This window comes from Gadus chalcogrammus, chromosome 2 (assembly GCF_026213295.1).
Source record: "Gadus chalcogrammus isolate NIFS_2021 chromosome 2, NIFS_Gcha_1.0, whole genome shotgun sequence".
Classification (NCBI taxonomy): Eukaryota; Metazoa; Chordata; class Actinopteri; order Gadiformes; family Gadidae; genus Gadus; species Gadus chalcogrammus.
In genome coordinates this window covers 5,276,472-5,295,194 of record NC_079413.1, presented here as the reverse complement: position 1 = coordinate 5,295,194, position 18,723 = coordinate 5,276,472, and the positions used below count along the sequence as shown (strand labels likewise).

The following is an 18,723-nucleotide window of genomic DNA, read 5'->3' as shown; positions in this document are numbered from 1 at the left end:
GTCTATTTCTTTCCCATTAGAACGTTTAAAAGTTACTTTAAACATGCTTGGAGAGGAAAAAGTGCTGCTGGCGCGGTGTTTAACTTATTCCATGATTGTTTTAGACTGAAGATCTCGCTCTCTCGGGATTGGCAGGTGATTTGGTGAACCTGTTCTGCTGGTTTGTCATCCTTTCTCTCTGCTGCTCTCCTCTGTTGGTTGGTCATTTTACCCTTTTTTTTGATTAAGGTTGTTCCGGTTATGTCTCGCCCAGATTGTTCCGTGAAGCCGAACCACTCATTATTGAAATATGATTACTATTGCAGACTTAAAAAACAAATGAATAACTGCACAATATCTATTTAGTTTCTCACATGGGAGAAACAAATAACACGGGATGTCACATCATTGAAAGACGGCTACACCTTATGGCCTACGTCACCCTAATGTGGGCACTACCTAGGATGTTCCAGAATGATCTAGAGGACAAATGTTTAGTATAAAAGAACCCACAGTACCGTCAGTTGACCACCAAAAGCCTGAAACGATCAACAAGACTGAGAAGACCGACAAATGTAAGCAAACCCTTATTTCTATGTTCCATGTTTTGTTAAACAAGCCTATTTCTATAGGTCATTTATCCACTTGAGCCTGGAGCTCTGCAATTTTGATTACATTCACTGAACTTATATTTAATTTAGAATATTGACGATTGATGATTGTCATCATCAATGTGACATAAGGCAGTATCAGAAAGATTAAAAGTGTATTTAGATACACAAAGCATGCATACAGTTTGTTCAAGGGAAGATCCCGCCCCTGCCATTAAGACTCAAGAGTCTAAAGTTTAGACTCTTGAGCCTGTTCTAAAGCTGTGGACGATAACTGTTTAGACTCTAAACCGTTATCGTCTAGAGCTTTACAACTGGCACTGAGAGTTTCAGGGCCAACAAATAAGAGAGAAGTTAAATTGACATGTACACAGAAGTGTGGAAATTTACTGGCACACGCGGTAATGAAAGAGATGACACGTGAGATATAAGAGTGACGTGTCTGGTACAGAAGTTGAGAATGTCCGGACACGGACATTTATTACAAGTTACATGAGGATTTCCTTCTAGAAAATTAATTTTGTACTATTGTTTTGTATCTTATGCTGTATCATATTTGACATTTTGTGCTTTGGCAATGTGAATGTTGGCCTAATATGTCAATGCCAATAAAGTCCTTTGAAATTTTGGACAATCTTGAAAGATGATTTCACGCTTAAAGGTAAAGAAACCTTTTATTTTTAATTATAAGTACATTTTGAAAGACTTGCCATAGAAGGACTTGTCTTTAATCATCTCCATAAATATTATTAACAGTATGACACTATGCATCTCTACCTCTCTTTGGAGTAGAGGTTTCTCCATTTAAAAAGTCAGTTAATCTTTATAATAACATAGATGTATAATAATAATACCTAGAAAATATTTGTAAAACTATTATTAGATTAACCCTATACATTATAACACACTTTCTTACAGATTACATTATTACTTCAATGTTGTAACTATTGGAACGGTCAACATTCTTTTAATTTCTTTATAAATGTTGCTATTCTGAAGACATAACTAATAATAATTTCTAACACTTATCTTTTAACTATTAACTCCCATACAGCCATCCCCATACTCCCATACTCATCCACGGCTTACGGTGCCGCCATGCAGGCCACCATGCTGGCCGCCTACCCCAACCGTGGCAGGACAGCCCTATCCCTGGGCATCGAAACGGCCGGAGGAGTCAGGACGCCCCTGATCATACGGGGCACCATCATCCCCACCAAACAGACTCAGACCTTCAGCACAGGCACCGACAACCAGCTCGGGGTCCTGATCCAGGTCTTTGAAGGAGAGAGAGCCATGACCAAGGACAACCACCTGCTGGGCGAGTTCGAGCTGTCGGGAATCCCGCCCGCTCCGAGAGGGGTACCTCAGATCGAGGTCACCTTCGACATCGACGCAGACGGCATTCTGAACGTGTCTGCTGTGGACAAGAGCACGGTAAAAATAAAACACATCGCCAACAACAAAGATCGCCTGAACGAGGAAGCCATCAAGAGGATGGTGCGGGAAGCAGACGATTACAAACTAGAAGACAAGGAACAAAGGGAGAATATAGCGGCCAAGAACGCCCTGGAGTCCTACGCCTTCAACATGAAGAGCAGCCTGCGGGAGGACAACCTGAAGTACGAAGTGAGTGAGGAGGAAATTAAGAAGGTGGAGGAGACTTGGGAGAAGGTCATCCTCTGGCTGGAAGACAACCAGCCAAAGGAGACAAAGGACTACCAACTCGTGCTGAAGGAGTTGAAGAAGCTGTGTAACCTCATCATCTTCAATATGTACCAGTGGGGGCACAGGCCAGAGCCGATCAACTTTGCACTTTTGAATATTGGACACCTCACATTAAAAGATGCGCCTAATTTAAAAGGTTGGATTTCCAATAAGGATCTTGACATTATATTTTTAACTGAAACCTGGCTTAAAGACCATACTGCTAAAGACAGGTTGTTAAAGTCTTGTCCAATAGGTTTCGATTTCCATCATGGAAGAAAGGGAAAAGGACATGGGGTCGCCGTTATTTTTTCAAAAAGTTATTCCGTATTGCTATCTGGTTATGAATCTTGTCAAACGTTTGAGTACTTAGAGGTAAAGATCAAACAGCCCGAAGACGGGACTTTAATTATTGTGACTGTCTATCGGCCGCCCAGAGGTAGTACAATTGATTTCTGTAATGATTTTAGAAAATTGTTGTCCGATTTATGTCCCAAATACGATAAGATCATTATAGTTGGGGATTTTAATTTTCATGTCAACAAAAAATCTTGTAAAGAATTGTGGAAGCTTTTTAGTGAACGGAATTTTCTTCAGCATGTGAAAGAATCCACCCACAAGCTAGGAAATACACTGGATTTAGTTTTTTCTAGGGGTATTGATGTAAGAATTACATCCATTCACTCTGTCGATTTTTCTGATCATCATTTCATCCATTTTACCACAAATCCAAATACACTTGGTGGCAGTTTACAAGACTTAAGTTTGTAAAATGATTTTAAGGAAGCAGAGAGACGATGAAGGAAAAGCCAACAGTCACACTTTTCTTCTGACAATCTTATTGTATGTCACTTTGAATAAAAGCGTCTGCTAAATGACCTAAATGTAAATATAAACTACATGTTCATCTACACTTTTAACATGTAAAGTAGGGCCTGGCAAGCAGCTCCGAAAAAACCGAGTCCAGACACCCCACAGCCCACCATGTGTTGGTGGTTGCTGGCGTTATTCAGGGCCCTGTTTTGTCTGTTGTAACCAAATTTTGTTTGTTCTATCAAAAATAAAACTTTTTAAATTGAATACGTTTTGTACACATCTTTAGCAATAACTCAAAAACATTTCTAGTTTTCATACTTTAACCATTCTGTGAAACAAATTCTCAACAAAAGGAGCACTTGCTGAGTCATTTCCTGTAGGGCTGGAGCCACAGGTTGAAGCGTATGCGTCCTTTGAGACCCCCTTTGATATATAAGAGACCCCAAGGTACAGCTTACTTAAATGTTGTCGACTCAGTCACCTATTGCATCACTTCCTTTAGGGCTTCGGCCTCCTAATGGATCATTGTAGTAGGCTATAATTGAATGCCCTCTTTCATATACATGATACCTCCACCACTGGGACGTGGCAACAATTCTCCAAATCCATATGGGGAGGGGGGGATGCTTGTGGACAGTAGGGGTGTACACTAGACATAAATAGGAAGCAAACTCAGGAGAAGGAATGACCTCACAAATATTTATTTAATAAATTGTTTCAAATAACCCTGCCTCGTTAAATCAATGAGCTTGGTGTTTTGCTTTAAAAAATAGGTTACAGAAGAAGTCTAAACTGCAGAAAATAAAAACATCCAAGCTGCCTTTTAAAGGGGACCTATTATGCTTTTTCGACTTTTATGACCTATAAACGTTGTTATAATGATTGATAGTCATGTTTAACCATACTAAAGTGTCAAATAATGATGTACATGCATTTCGACGTATTTCCTGCTGACAGTCTGGGGTGGCTGTGCAGAGCGCTAAACACTCGGGACAACGATTGCGATTCACTAGTTCACATTTCCGGGAAACATCTACGCAGACGTACGCCTGACACGCCCCCATATGCCTGGTCAAATCTGCCCGCGCGTGCGCTACAAGGAAGGTAACCAATCACAACAGAGTTGGGTTGGCAGGAGGGGGGCGAGGGGGCGGAGAAGGACGAAACGGAGCGTTGACAGAGAAGGCTGAAAGCGCCCAGATGAGAGGAAGAGTTTTCCGAAAATCTACATAGTTTTTTGTGTATGGTTAAACATGAATATCAATCATTATAACAACGTTTATAGGTCATAAAAGTCGAAAAGCATAATAGGTCCCTTTTAAGGATACCTTGGAATATCAGTCTATTTTTTAACCATCGGACCCTAGTTTACGACAAAAACAACACAAATTGACGGCAGCTCCTTTGCCGCGTGGTTTTTAGAGCCATGTAAGTATTAGGTAGATGCCGGCCGGCATTAGCGCGATCAGCTGTTCCCCGGAGTAAACAAAGGCAGCTTGTTGCGGCGGTGTCACGTTAAAATTGTACCGGGGGCGAAAATTGTACCGGCCTACGTCATCCATAGTAATCCATTCCAAACCTGCCTGGCAACAGACGATCGCGATCGCGTCAAATGATGTGGGAAGGTTCTTGAACACCTTCGCGAACTCGTTCATTGAGCGCGACAAGACAGATAACACATATTTTACAAATTACATTTATTAGCGTTCCTAACTTTATATTTGTATTGTATTGCATTGTATTTATCTATTTCCCTACAGTAATAGCTAATAGCTAAATGCTATGGGGATAACGTGAATAATAATAATAAAAAACATTTACCAGTTAGTAAATGCCTGCTCACCTATCTACCCATCTATCTATCTATCTATCTATCTATCTATCTATCTATCTATCTATCTATCTATCTATCTATCTATCTATCTATCTATCTATCTATCTATCTATCTATCTATCTATCTATCTATCTATCTATCTATCTATCTATCTATCTATCTATTACCTATAATAATCTATTCTCTAAATTGAATTAAGGAAATTAAATTAACACAAGCTAGCTAGACTATGATACACATTAAAGGCAAGGCAAGGCAAGGCAACTTTATTTATATAGCACTTTTCATACACAAGGCAGACTTAAAGTGCTTCACATATAAACATTGTCATACAATAAAATAAAATAATAGATAAGTAAAAGAAAAACATATGCAAAGAAATGGGTAAAATAGAAAAAGGCATTTTAGTATTAAAATAGAAAATAGAGGCAAAGTTAAAAAGCTTTTTAGAAAGTGCAATGTCTTTAAGATTTTAGCAGAAGGCTATAGCAAACATAAAAGTCTTCAGTCTTGTTTTAAAGGTGCTCAGAGTTGGGGCAAGTCTTAAATCCTCTGGGAGTTTATTCCAGCTATTTGTTGCATAGTAACTAAATCCTGCTTTCCCATGTTTTGTGTTTACTCTGGGGATAATTAACAGATTGGTCTCAGAGGATCTTAGTGGTCTAGAAGGCTGATGTAGTGGAAGCATATCAGTTAAATATTTTGGGCCTAAACCATGTAGGGATTTATAGGTTAGCAACATGATTTTAAAATCAATTCTCTGACCTACAGGAAGCCAATGTAACGATTTCAGAATTGGTGTAATATGATCAAATTTTTTGGTCTTTGTTAGAACTCTAGCAGCAGCATTCTGAACAAGCTGAAGCTTCCTCAGAGTTTGTTTTGGGAGACCTGTGAGGAGACCATTGCAGTAATCAAGCTTACTAGTGATAAAGGCATGTACAAGTTTTTGTAAGTCTTCGGTGGACATGAGTCCTCTAAGTCTTGCTACATTTTTAAGGTGATAATATGCCGATTTTGTAACTGATTTGATGTGACCGTCAAAATGTAAATCTGAATCCATGATAACCCCTAGATTTCTGGCTTTGATTGAGGTTTTCAGGGACAGAGAGTGAAGGTGTTGGGTTACTTTTAGCCTTTCCATTTTAGAACCAAATACAATTATCTCTGTTTTGTCCTCATTTAGTTGAAGGAAATTTCGGCACATCCATTCCTTCACTTGCTCAATGCACTGGCACAGCAGATCTATGGGCCGATAGTCATTTGGTGATAGCGATACATAGATTTGCGTGTCATCAGCATAGCAATGATGGTCAATATTGTTATTTTGCATGATTTGCCCTAGTAGGAGCATGTAGATGTTGAATAAAGAGGGTCCTAAGATCGAACCTTGTGGGACTCCACATGTCACGTTGGTTGATTCTGATACAAAGTCGCCAATGGAAACAAAGTAGTTCCTATTTTGTAGGTAGGACCTGAACCAATTTAAGACAGTGCCTGAAAGCCCCACCCAGTTTTCTAACCTTTCCAGAAGTAATGTATGGTCTACAGTGTCGAATGCAGCACTGAGGTCAAGTAGCATTAGTATTGAGGTTTTGCCAGAGTCTGTGTTAAGACGGATGTCGTTTAAAACTTTAATAAGGGCGGTCTCAGTGCTGTGCAGGGGTCGAAATCCTGATTGGAAGGTGTCATAGCAACCAGTTGATGCCAGGAAGTGATTAAGTTGCTGGAGGACAACTTTCTCAATGATTTTACTTATGAAGGGTAGATTTGATATTGGTCTGTAGTTGTTAATAATAGAGGCATCTAGGCTCCGCTTTTTTAAAAGGGGTTTAATAACTGCAGTTTTCAAAGCTTTTGGGAACTTGCCTGACTGGAGAGAGTTGTTAACTATCTGCAATATGTCTACTGCTAGGCAGTCGAAAACATTCTTAAAGAGGTTGGTAGGTATAGTATCAAGGCAACAGGTGGATGGCTTTAGTTGTGTCACAGTTTCCACAAGATTTTGAGAGTCTATAACATCAAAGCATGCCATCCTTGCCACGTAATTTTTGCCTGAACAGGGTGGTAGTCCAACATTTTTGTTTGACGTGGAGATATTGATGGCGCGTCTGATACCTTCAATTTTATCAATATAAAAAGCTGCACTCATTGCATTTCTGCGTGGAATGGAGATCAGGTGGAATTTCTGTTGGGGGGGTTGGTCAGTCTGTCAACAGTTGCAAATAGGGTTTTTGCATTATTAGTGTTGGTTTTAATGATATTGGAGAAAAATGTTTCTCTAGCATTTTTTAAGTCTAAATTGTAGGCACGGAGGCTCTCTTTATAGATATCATGGTGAATATGAAGTTTTGTTTTACGCCAGATGCGTTCAACCTTCCTGCATTCTTTTTTCTGTGCTGTTACAGAAGCAGCTTTTCTCCAGGGTGCCAACATTTTCAAATTAAAGTTTTCTACAAGATCATCAGCAGAACATTGGTTGAGAGGTGGTAGCAAGGAGATGGCCTTTTAAAAAAGTACATTAGAATCTTCATTAATATACCGTTTTTTGACAGTGTTTGATTTTGTCTGTATGTCGGGAATAAAAGATATGTTAAAGAAAACACAAAAGTGGTCAGAAAAGGAAGGATCAGTCACAGAGAGATCAGAAACATTGAGGCCCTTTGTGATAACCAGGTCTAGAGTGTGCCCCTTACAATGAGTAGCCTCTTTCACATGTTGAGACAGTTCAAATGTGTCCAAAATGGTAAAAAGTTTTTTTGCACACTTGTCATTCAAATCATCAGTATGAAAATTGAAGTCACCAGTTATAACTAGACAGTCAAATTCTGTGGAGATGCTAGACAATAATTCTGTGAAGTCATCGAAAAAATTTGCAGAATATGTGGGTGGCCTGTAAATAATTAATAGGAGAACTCTGGGGGAGCATTTCAATACAGCACTAAGGTATTCGAACGACGGAAAATCACCAAATAACATCTGTTTCCCCTGAAATACATTTTTAAATATAGCAGCAACCCCTCCACCTCTTTTTCCAGATCTACATGCATCAAAAAAGTTATAGTCGGGAGGAGCTGTCTCTATCAGAACGGTTGCACTGTTATTTTGTTCCAGCCATGTTTCAGTTAAAAACATAAAATCCAGTTTAGAAGTGTTAATAGGATCATTAACTAAAAATGATTTGTTATTAAGAGACCTCACATTAAGTAGAGCCATCCTGATGGTGCTGTTGATAGGCTTTAAGGTTGTTTTTGGTTTGGAGGCAATAGATATGAGATTTGTGAGGTTAGCAGTGTGTCTAAGTTTCCCTTTGTTTACTCTCTTAGTGGTTACAGCATGAATGCGAAAGTTGCCCTGCTTTGACGTATGCAACCTTGGGTTCAGCAGATTATGAGAAACTTCCTTTATACTGTGTCTACGGCTGAACCCTTTTTTGTCTCAGTAATACTCAGGACTACTATCAGTACGGTGGTGGGGGTGGGGCGCCATCCTCCTGGGTGTTAGCATCCTGCGGCCATGACGTGGCGATGCTATCATTGACACAGATGCAAGTTTGATGCCAGCATATTCCAGTTTCTTAAATTCGGCTGGAAAATCGCAAAGGGAGTCATTGGAGCTGGAGTTGTTGTTGTGGCTATGGGAGAGATGAGGCTGGAGGTCATCGTCGATGGGGGAGTGCAGAGGAGGGGGGTGGCTGTTCCTCGCCAAGCCAGCATCAGCGATGGGGGAGGGCACAGTGTTGATGGCGTCGGGCGGGCTGTTGTCTCTCTTCAAGGTCTGTGGGCTGTCTGCTATCTGTGTGTCAGATAGTGTTGGGAAAAACGGTCTGTCTAGTTACTGGACCAGATGAAATGAGACGGAGAGGTAATAAAGTCTGTCGGCACGAGGACCTTGGATTTATTAAGTAAAGTGGCAACGGTTATACAGAGTCATAAAGCGTGAGAAATCGAATATGTCTAAGTCCCTAATCAGCGCTGATGGTTCGTCCGGAGCTTCGCCTCCGTGGAAGGTCTGCTTCAGAAGAAGAGGGTCATGAGTCCCTGTGTGATACAGTTTTATACTGTATCCTCCTCTCGATGAGGTGTGTGTGGTTCTGTGTGTTTTTGCTTGACCTTGGCTCCTAGGCCCTGGTGTATGCAAGTGTATCTTCTTGTGTTCCTACTAACGGGGAAGAGCTCCTCAGTGTCTCCTTTGTTCTCGAAGTATCTCTTGTGTGCTCGAAGTATCTCTTGTGTGATCGAAGTATCTCTTGTGTGATGAATTAATGTGGCTCTCCCGTTAGTGTCTACCATTTGCCTGCTTGGGAAATGGGGCCTTGGCTCTGGCCTTGACCTGACTATATTATCATGTTTGTGTTATGTGTTAAAAGCTGACTATATTGTAACGTGACTGCCATGTGTTGTGCTCCTCAAGCTAGGGTGGGAGTTAGCTATATTTATATGTGCTCAGCAGGTTATTTTGCCCAACATATCCCCCTCAAGTCGTCGCAAGACGACTTTTACTCATTAGGGGTACGAGGGATAGGACTTCAGCGCGGGACTACCATCATAACACTTTTAGAAATAACAGAAAGAAGGCAAAATTATCATAAAAACAAACAACCATGAGCATGGGACTAAAATAAGTCGCTGGACCGGGTGTATGGGGAACCACGTGGGAGAAACGCCACCCATGCTTCAGACATGGGTATGCCATACACACCCCACCTAGGGGGTGGCATCCACCCCGGCCTTACATCGCGAACAGACAATACCAAGTAAAGTGGCAGCAGGTAATACACAAAAAAGAGAAAAAAATAAAAAATAAAAAATAAATAAAAATAAAAAATACAAACATACAACAATACTAAAACAAATATCAAACTATACCAAAAAACAACAACCAACAACAAAGCTGGCCACACAACAAAACCAACACCAAACCATAATAATAATAACGAAATGCAACAATAAAACAAACTCCAAACAAAAACAGTATCAGCAAAAAGCAGCAATAAGACTAACAGTAAACAATAACAATGTAACAAAAATGCAACAATCACACAGACACTACACAATAACAATCACAGGAAAGAAATGCAACCATGAAACGTGTCCCTAAATAATAGTAATAATAATAGAAAGACATGAGGTAGATAACGAATGGCAATCCCCCTCAACCCATCCCCAGATGACCACACACTAAGGATGTGAGGAGGAGTTAGCTGGTCGTGTAACAATAAGCAATCACACGCATGGGGTATTCGGGGTAGGCCCGGGGCACGGGAACAACTAAGAAACCACGGAATAGTCCTGAGCGTCATCACGGGCAGGTGGTCGCAAGGCGCCACCTGAGCATTAGACCCTTTTATTCAACTGCGCTCAGGACCTCATCTGATAAACGGGCAATCAAGGCCCCTGGAATCTCGCCCGTGTGTATCCCCGAGCTCCATCTAGTGGGACAGCGATATAAACAACAACATTTATGTTCCCGGCGTCGGTTGCGTAGACGCGGGCATAGATATGGGAGCGGCTAAAAACAGTGAAGCGTACAGAAGCGAATACAGCCAGGGGCGCCCTCAAGCCTTAAGGGAACGGGCCGCAGCCCCTGGTACCGGAACGCAGATCCCTGGTCCGGGCGACGTGGGTGCATCAGGTGGGAGGGGGGGTGGTGCCGTTGGCGGGGACGGGAATGGGGCAGCCCACCTGGAGAGGTTACTAGCACGTCACAGGCGGGGGGGGGGGGGGGAAGGGGGGTGTGTTGGTGGGGTTTCAGCATACGGTGGTGGAAACAGGACGCCGGGGCCGTGCACCTGGAGAGGCCACTAGCACTCACGGGTAGATGTCCGGCACGGCGGGGACGCAGTTGATGGCGGGGGTTGGGTTCCGGGGTTTGAGGCATGCGTCGATCCATTCCAGGGTTACCGTAGGGCGGACCGGGTCGCGGTCCCGTCTGGGGGCAGTCCTTCGCCCAGTGTCCTAGGAGCCCACAAACGAAGCAGGGGTAGGACCGGGTAGGGTTTGTGTTTTGGCCCCGGGCCCTTCCTCTCCATTTGGATCCGCCTCTATATTTGGACTGTTGGTTCTGGTACATCCCGGGCCCCGTCTGTGTCGCTGGGTTCGAGAGTGGGTATGGGTACGGGTACGGCGGGGGTTGGGGCCCCCACACTTGAGCGGAAGGGGCTTGCACCTGGGTCGGAGGAGGCCCGCCTGGCTGGACCAAGGGGTTGGGGGTAGGTGGCGGGGCTGGGGGCGTTGGGGGTGTCGGCAGTGGGGCCGCTACAGGCATCATACTCATGGGTCCCCATGTCGTCCTTGGTCTTTTGTGCAGCTGGGATTTTTCGGCTAGCTCCTTGATCTGCATCCTCACGAGTTGCTTCTTCAATTCCTCGTAATCATCATCCTTTTCAAGTTGTTTGTCTTCCTCGAGTTGGTGGTGGTGATCAAGGTGATCCACCCATTCCGTCCATGGCTCGGAGTGCAGTGCCACCACTGTCTTCAGTCTCCTCTGGACCGTGAGTGGCAGTCCCTGTATTATTGCCCGCTGGAATGTCTGTGTCGCCAGTTTGCTACTGTGTGGGGGACAGTCATTATTATCCGTCCACAATCCTTCGGCCCTTTCTATGTACTGAAAGATAGATTCTTCAGGTTTGATGGTCAGGCCGGAGATTCCCATTCTGCCTGCGTCGGCTGGGAAGAGCGCCCTGAGACTCTTCCAGAAGAGGTTTCGGTAAGCGTCGAAGGGGGTGTTGTCAGGTAGGGCCTCAGTCTTGGTCAGTGTCTCCAGTTCAATGATTCGTCTGGCACCGTGTGCCCTGCCGATGATGGCTCGTATGTCTCCCAGGGTCAGGAGATCGCCAGACGTCTCAGTTTCAAATCTTCTGATCCAGGCCGAGGCTCCTGCCGTGAGCGTTGGCAAGTGGGCGACCAGGGTGGTCATGTCCCGGTGGCTCCATGGTGTGTATGCTGCTCTTCCCTCCGCATCTATCAATAGAGGTGCCATAACAGCCTCTTGTATACCTGGCCGGGGGCGGCGGGGCTCGCTCTTATTGGTACGGGGGTCCCTTAAGTGATCTGGGTCAGGGCTGAACTGGGAGGGGGTCATTAATGGGGAATGTAGGGTGTATGAGGCGGGGGCTTTTGGCTGGGACTGAACTGGTGTTGTCGATTCCAGGGGACAGAACAATCTCGGCATGGGTAGGTGAGCCCTCTCCGGGGAGGGTGGGGGTGAGTGGCTGTCAGTGGGCCGGGAGGCTGAGAATCGCTCTCTGTCTTGGCTTCTCTGGTGTTCGTCTTGCCAATCCTACATAGCGCCCACACAACGCGCCCACATAGTGGGCGCGTTCGCCGCTTCTTCTTACAGCAGCCTGGTATGGGGTGGTCGGGGTTGTGGACGCCTTTACACTGAAGGCCGGATGCGGGGAGGTTTGTCTTTTTGTCTTTATTAGTAACTGGGATAATTCTTCTAGCAGGGGGTGATCGAGAGTTGGGGTTGGATTGGGATTGATGCTGTCTATTTGGAGGCGATGTAGTTGGGGAAGGGCAGGGTTGTTGTTGTCCAGCAGGGGGCGCTGTAGTTGGGGAAGGGCAGAGTTGGAGTGGTCCAGCAGGGGGCGCTGTAGTTGGGGAAGGGCAGGGCTGGAGTGGTCCAGCAGGGGGCGGTGTAGTTGGGGAAGGGCAGAGTCGGAGTGGTCCAGCAGGGGGCAGTGTAGTTGGGGAAGGGCAGAGTCGGAGTGGTCCAGCAGGGGGCGCTGTAGTTGGGGAAGGGCAGAGTCGGAGTGGTCCAGTAGGGGGCGGTGTAGTTGGGGAAGGGCAGAGTCGGAGTGGTCCAGTAGGGGGCGGTGTAGTTGGGGAAGGGCAGGGTTGGAGTGGTCCAGTAGGGGGCGCTGTAGTTGGGGAAGGGCAGAGTCGGAGTGGTCCAGTAGGGGGCGGTGTAGTTGGGGAAGGGCAGGGCTGGAGTGGTCCAGATTTGGCGGAGGGGGAGGTGTGGCTTGGGACTGAGTGAGAGAACTCAAAAAATGGCGGCTGTGGTGCTATAACTCTGTGTGACCTGTCTAACACACGAGAGCGGATGAGAGGCTAGGGGGTAACTCTTGTCACTTTTGGAGGAGGAGAACGAGAAAAAAGGAAGAAAAAACAGGGGGGGAAGCAAAAAACAACAACAGGGCCTAGAGGGGTCATTCAATACATCCAGACATTCCTCATAGCCAATAATCGTTATCTATCCTTTATTGATTAATCTGCTTCAACAGACTAAACCGTCAACCAAGCGGCAAAGAGATGTTGTTTAGTATCGCATAGATATGCGACAGGTCCAGCAGTTTTTAACGGGTCCAACAGTAAATGGAAGCAACGCCGTAAAAGGTTATCTGTCATTTGTCAATTTATCTAAGTTTTAGTTTTAACGGGTCCAACAGTAAATGGAAGCAACACAGTAAAAAGGTTATTTATCATTGTCAATTTATCTATTTCCGCAGGTTAAGCCATAGACCGAAGCAATACGTCAGAGAGACATTATTCATTATTATCAATCTATCTATTCTTTCCTTTACCCGTTTTAACGGGCGAAGATAGAGCGGACCACGCATACACTCACTGATTCACTCACAGATTCTCTCTTTCGCGCAGACGCACACAGACACATATCAACAGACTTCTCATTCTGTGTCCCGCACCCACAATCATCAGATACGGCAAAATAGCGTTGAGCATAACAAAGCAAGCAAGCGTTGCACACATAGCCGGGTTATCATTAATTGATTTATTTCTATATTTAGCCGGCCCACAAATACGCTTGTTCTCTTTCTTTCTCTCTGGGCCTCTCACACACACACACACAGTCTCTCCGTCTCAACCTCTCTGGGCCTCTTACACACACACACAGCCTCTCTCACGCATACACACACTGTCTCTCTGTGTGTCACTCGTGCCCCAGGCATACGGTTTCCTCTGCAATGGGACTCTTAACCTTCTTTCCACATAGAATTATTTAATACACAAACAAAGAGGGGGACTCTAACCCTCTTGATACACAGGTGGGGCCTCGAACCCTCTTGATACACAGGTGGGGCCTCGAACCCTCTTGATACACAGGTGGGGCCTCGAACCCTCTTGATACACAGGTGGGGCCTCGAACCCTCTTGATACACAGGTGGGGCCTCGAACCCTCTTGATACACAGGTGGGGCCTCGAACCCTCTTGATACACAGGTGGGGCCTCGAACCCTCTTGATACACTGGTGGGGCCTCGAACCCTCTTGATACACAGGTGGGGCCTCGAACCCTCTTGATACACAGGTGGGGCCTCGAACCCTCTTGATACACTGGTGGGGCCTCTAACCCTCTTGATACACTGGTGGGGCCTCGAACCCTCTTGATACACAGGTGGGGCCTCGAACCCTCTTGATACACTGGTGGGGCCTCGAACCCTCTTGATACACTGGTGGGGCCTCGAACCCTCTTGATACACTGGTGGGGCCTCGAACCCTCTTGATACACTGGTGGGGCCTCGAACCCTCTTGATACACTGGTGGGGCCTCGAACCCTCTTGATACACAGGTGGGGCCTCGAACCCTCTTGATACACAGGTGGGGCCTCGAACCCTCTTGATACACAGGTGGGGCCTCGAACCCTCTTGATACACAGGTGTATTTATTACACATCCATTACTTGGCCATCGGTAGTCTCGTATCACTATGACTGATTCTTATAGGCCCTATGGTCTCGTCGGTATTCTTTCACCATGCAACGAGCCGATATTCGATGTGTCACGCGTTTAGGGTTAATCGGGTTTATGGGGAAATGCTGAGATGCAGTCCTATTCGTCCCCACGAGATATCCCGTAGCGAACCGCTCTCACAGTCTCACCTCCTAATGTGATTCCTATATAACTATGCAGAGTTTGGATTTTATCAACAGGTTCTGCCTACCTTTTGTTGTGCGATCGCGAGGTGAGACTGCAGGAATCGGTCCGGTGCTCCGGGGTCCCGAGGTCGTGCCGCTCTCCGTCTCTCGTTTCCCAGTTGCGTGTTCAATTCAGAAAAAATCACGTCGGGGTCACCAAATTGTTGGGAAAAACGGTCTGTCTAGTTACTGGACCAGATGAAATGAGACGGAGAGGTAATAAAGTCTGTCGGCACGAGGACCTTGGATTTATTAAGTAAAGTGGCAACGGTTATACAGAGTCATAAAGCGTGAGAAATCGAATATGTCTAAGTCCCTAATCAGCGCTGATTGTTCGTCCGGAGCTTCGCCTCCGTGGAAGGTCTGCTTCAGAAGAAGAGGGTCATGAGTCCCTGTGTGATACAGTTTTATACTGTATCCTCCTCTCGATGAGGTGTGTGTGGTTCTGTGTGTTTTTGCTTGACCTTGGCTCCTAGGCCCTGGTGTATGCAAGTGTATCTTCTTGTGTTCCTACTAACGGGGAAGAGCTCCTCAGTGTCTCCTTTGTTCTCGAAGTATCTCTTGTGTGCTCGAAGTATCTCTTGTGTGATCGAAGTATCTCTTGTGTGATGAATTAATGTGGCTCTCCCGTTAGTGTCTACCATTTGCCTGCTTGGGAAATGGGGCCTTGGCTCTGGCCTTGACCTGACTATATTATCATGTTTGTGTTATGTGTTAAAAGCTGACTATATTGTAACGTGACTGCCATGTGTTGTGCTCCTCAAGCTAGGGTGGGAGTTAGCTATATTTATATGTGCTCAGCAGGTTATTTTGCCCAACAATAGTGGCAGAGTAGTTGTGTGGGGGAGGCTGTAGTCTCGCTTCTTCTCAACCTGTGCTCTGATTGTGGCCTGTGCGTCAGACCATGGCAAGATTGTGGCCTGTGCGTAAAGCGAGAAGAGAAGATTGTCCCTCAACAGTTTTGAGCCTAACCTGTTTGGGTGTAGGCCATCTGCTCTGAAAAGATATTTGCGCCCCCAGAATAAGTTGAAATTGTCAATAAAGTCCCTTCCTCTTTCATGGCAGACTCTGGAAAGCCATGTATTCAGTGCAAGTAGACGACTGAATCTGTTTATTCCCCTGTCAACTGTTGGTATGGGTCCACTGATGGAAGACTTGATGTGTATTTTGTCCAGTGTATCCAATAGATCAGTGTAATCCCTCTTCAGAAGTTCTGACTGTTCTCTTTGAACATCATTAAATCCTGCATGCACAATAATCTGTGAGATTTTGGGGTTCTCCAATATGACTTTGGCTAGTTTATGGTTGATATCACTAACCATTCCATATGGGAAGATGCATGTTTTGATGCATCTTCTTACCGGTTATATCCTTGATAGTTGAGTCTCCTATAATCAGAGTGTCTGGTTCATCTGCTTTCTCTGAGATGGGCCCTTGTTGGACGGTGGCAGACACATGCGCAGCCCGCCTCCGTGGCGACTGGTTGTTCCGTCTCTGTCCGCACTGTCCGTCCGGACGCATCTCGGGGCTCAGGGGTGCATCGGTGGCAGGCGCGTTCGTGGACTCTTGAAGTGGCAGGAACCGGTTCTTCAGTGGCAGGGTTGATTTGAGTGACGGGCTAATCGGGCTGATACATGTAACTTTAGCTTTGGGTAGCTTAGCATTTGGTGTTGAGTGAACTTGTTGATTCACTTTGGTATGTTGCTTTGGCTTAGCGCCGACTCTGAGCCAGTGAGACGCAGCTGGAACTGTCTCTCTCTTGTCCAGCTTCGGGAAGGATACAGTGTAGCTTTGATCATCTTGCTGTATCTGAGTGAGCTCAGCAAACTCACCCATCGGCACTGTATCCTGTGATAGTCCTTTGCATTTTTCTACTGCTGCTAGTCTCGTTTCAATTAAAGCCAATGTCTGTTTCAGTTTGGCGCAGTCTGTGCATTTCCCAGTCTCCGTGCCTGAGATATCCGAATACAGAGGCATGTTGGCGATAGGAAAGTCCAAGGCTTTTTCTGCGGTCTGATCCGGGAGTAAAAAGTGCCAAAATGTATTGTTGAATCGAGCGATTGAGGACGACGGAAACAAACTATATACTGTTAGGTAAATAAAATAAGATAAAGTAGATCTGAACGATGAATTAAGTAGTTTTTTCCAATGCCTAGCGGAGCTTCGGGAAACATGACCTCTCTCTCTGCTATCTTCTCAAACCCTCAGTTTATTAGCTAAATTTGATTAAACAATTAAATGCAATACAAATATAAAATAAAAACAAGTGTTATCTAGCGATCCTTTATCTGTATTATATGAATTCGTCTTCGGCAACATGAGCGCGATTGAAACCTGCCTGGCAACGGAAAACTCCTTACGTAATCAGTTGTCCGTTGCCTGGCAACGGACAACTGATGACGTAGGCCGGTACAATTTTCGCCCCCGGTACAATTTTAACGTGACAGCGGCATAAAAAAAACAATAAAAAAAAAAGCACTAAAACCCTCAAAAGCAGCCTCGTTAGAGAGGGTAGGACTTCACCGGGTTAGAGGTTAAACAAACAAGAACAAACAAAAGTAATAAAAGTTAAGAAAGTTAAAAAAGCAAACTCAAAGGCTGGAGCAATGTAACCGGCAGCCTGCAGCTTTCGAGCACGCGCACGCATCTATCACACATCTAAGCTAGCACACATGTGCTCAACTATTATAACATGTATCACACATTTAAGCTAGCACACATGTAATACATGTCCTAATACCCTTCAACAAAAGACATTTCAGGGTATAAAGTGCACCATGCAAAACATTTTATTTTTACCCAAGTAGGCCTACATCTTCTTTAAACAAGAACAAAATGAAAATAAAAAGTATTGGGACCAAAATCCCATCCCCCCCAGTCCTTGCAGGTGCATGTTTCAGGTGTAAACTCATGGCTGCTTCGATTTCTGTATCTGTGGCCTTGGACCTAATACCCACATAAAATACCCACATAATTATGAACAAAAATAGTATTGAGCTACATCTCAGTTAACTTGTAGTTTGCCCAAATTTGCGGTTTTCAGTATAGCCTCCACTGCCGCCTACATAAAGTTGGACATTGAAACACCCACCAAACCTAAGACAAGCACAGATCTTGTTTTGAATGTAGAAAATTAAATATTGCTCAATGTTATAAACATTTACAACCATTGGACTTTACTTCTCAATTTCAGCAAACATTGAGCAAACACAAGTCCAATAGACGTCATGTCACAATGTGACATTATTTTGACCCTTTGCCGACATGAGAACATAATCTTAAGGGAATGGTGATTTCGAGGACAACTTGTTTGAACTTTTAACCGAATTAACACACCTGTGATATCTATTGAATTTCAGCACCAGTTCTTCTTGTAAAATACGTGGCTCAAATGCTAAACACAGCAATTTTATAGCAATATTGAGCGAGATAGATCTATCTATAATGTTTAGTTTAGTTATGAATACTCAATCAAGCATTAATAGGCTACATGTCCTTATACTCTTAAAAATATATATACGTCTACATCTTCTTTAAACAGGAACAAAATGAAAATAAAACTTGTTGGGACCAAAATCCTATTTTTAAAAAAGTATATTTTTAATAATGTGATGGTCACATTAACTATCTATAGTTTCTCTAGGCTTTCAGACTATTTTTGTTCTGTTGACAACAAATTTTGGATGATGGTGGGCGGCGATTCTAGTTGAGTTTAACGTGTCAGCCAATGTTGGGGCAGGACAGCTCAGCGATCTCGTTCCTCCGTATGTTTATCGCATAACCCTGCAGGCTTCAATAAGGATTTCAATCCGTGCTAACAGTGGATCCCCCGTTCCCCCCCTTGTGCGTTCCATTTGGGAAGACGCAGAGGTGAACTGTCCCCCCCGCCCCCCTC

At 44.5% G+C, this 18,723-nt stretch overlaps 1 protein-coding gene across 1 annotated transcript; it reads left to right on the top strand.

The window, feature by feature from the left end:
• The first annotated feature begins 60 nt into the window (after positions 1–60).
• LOC130404156 (heat shock 70 kDa protein PPF203-like) lies at positions 61–4,545 on the top strand. Its single transcript, XM_056608790.1, has 3 exons — positions 61–554; positions 1,645–2,383; positions 4,536–4,545. Exons 1-3 carry the CDS (start codon positions 470–472, stop codon positions 4,543–4,545), a joined length of 834 nt encoding a protein of 277 aa, XP_056464765.1. The 5' UTR covers positions 61–469.
• The last annotated feature ends 14,178 nt before the right edge of the window (positions 4,546–18,723 follow it).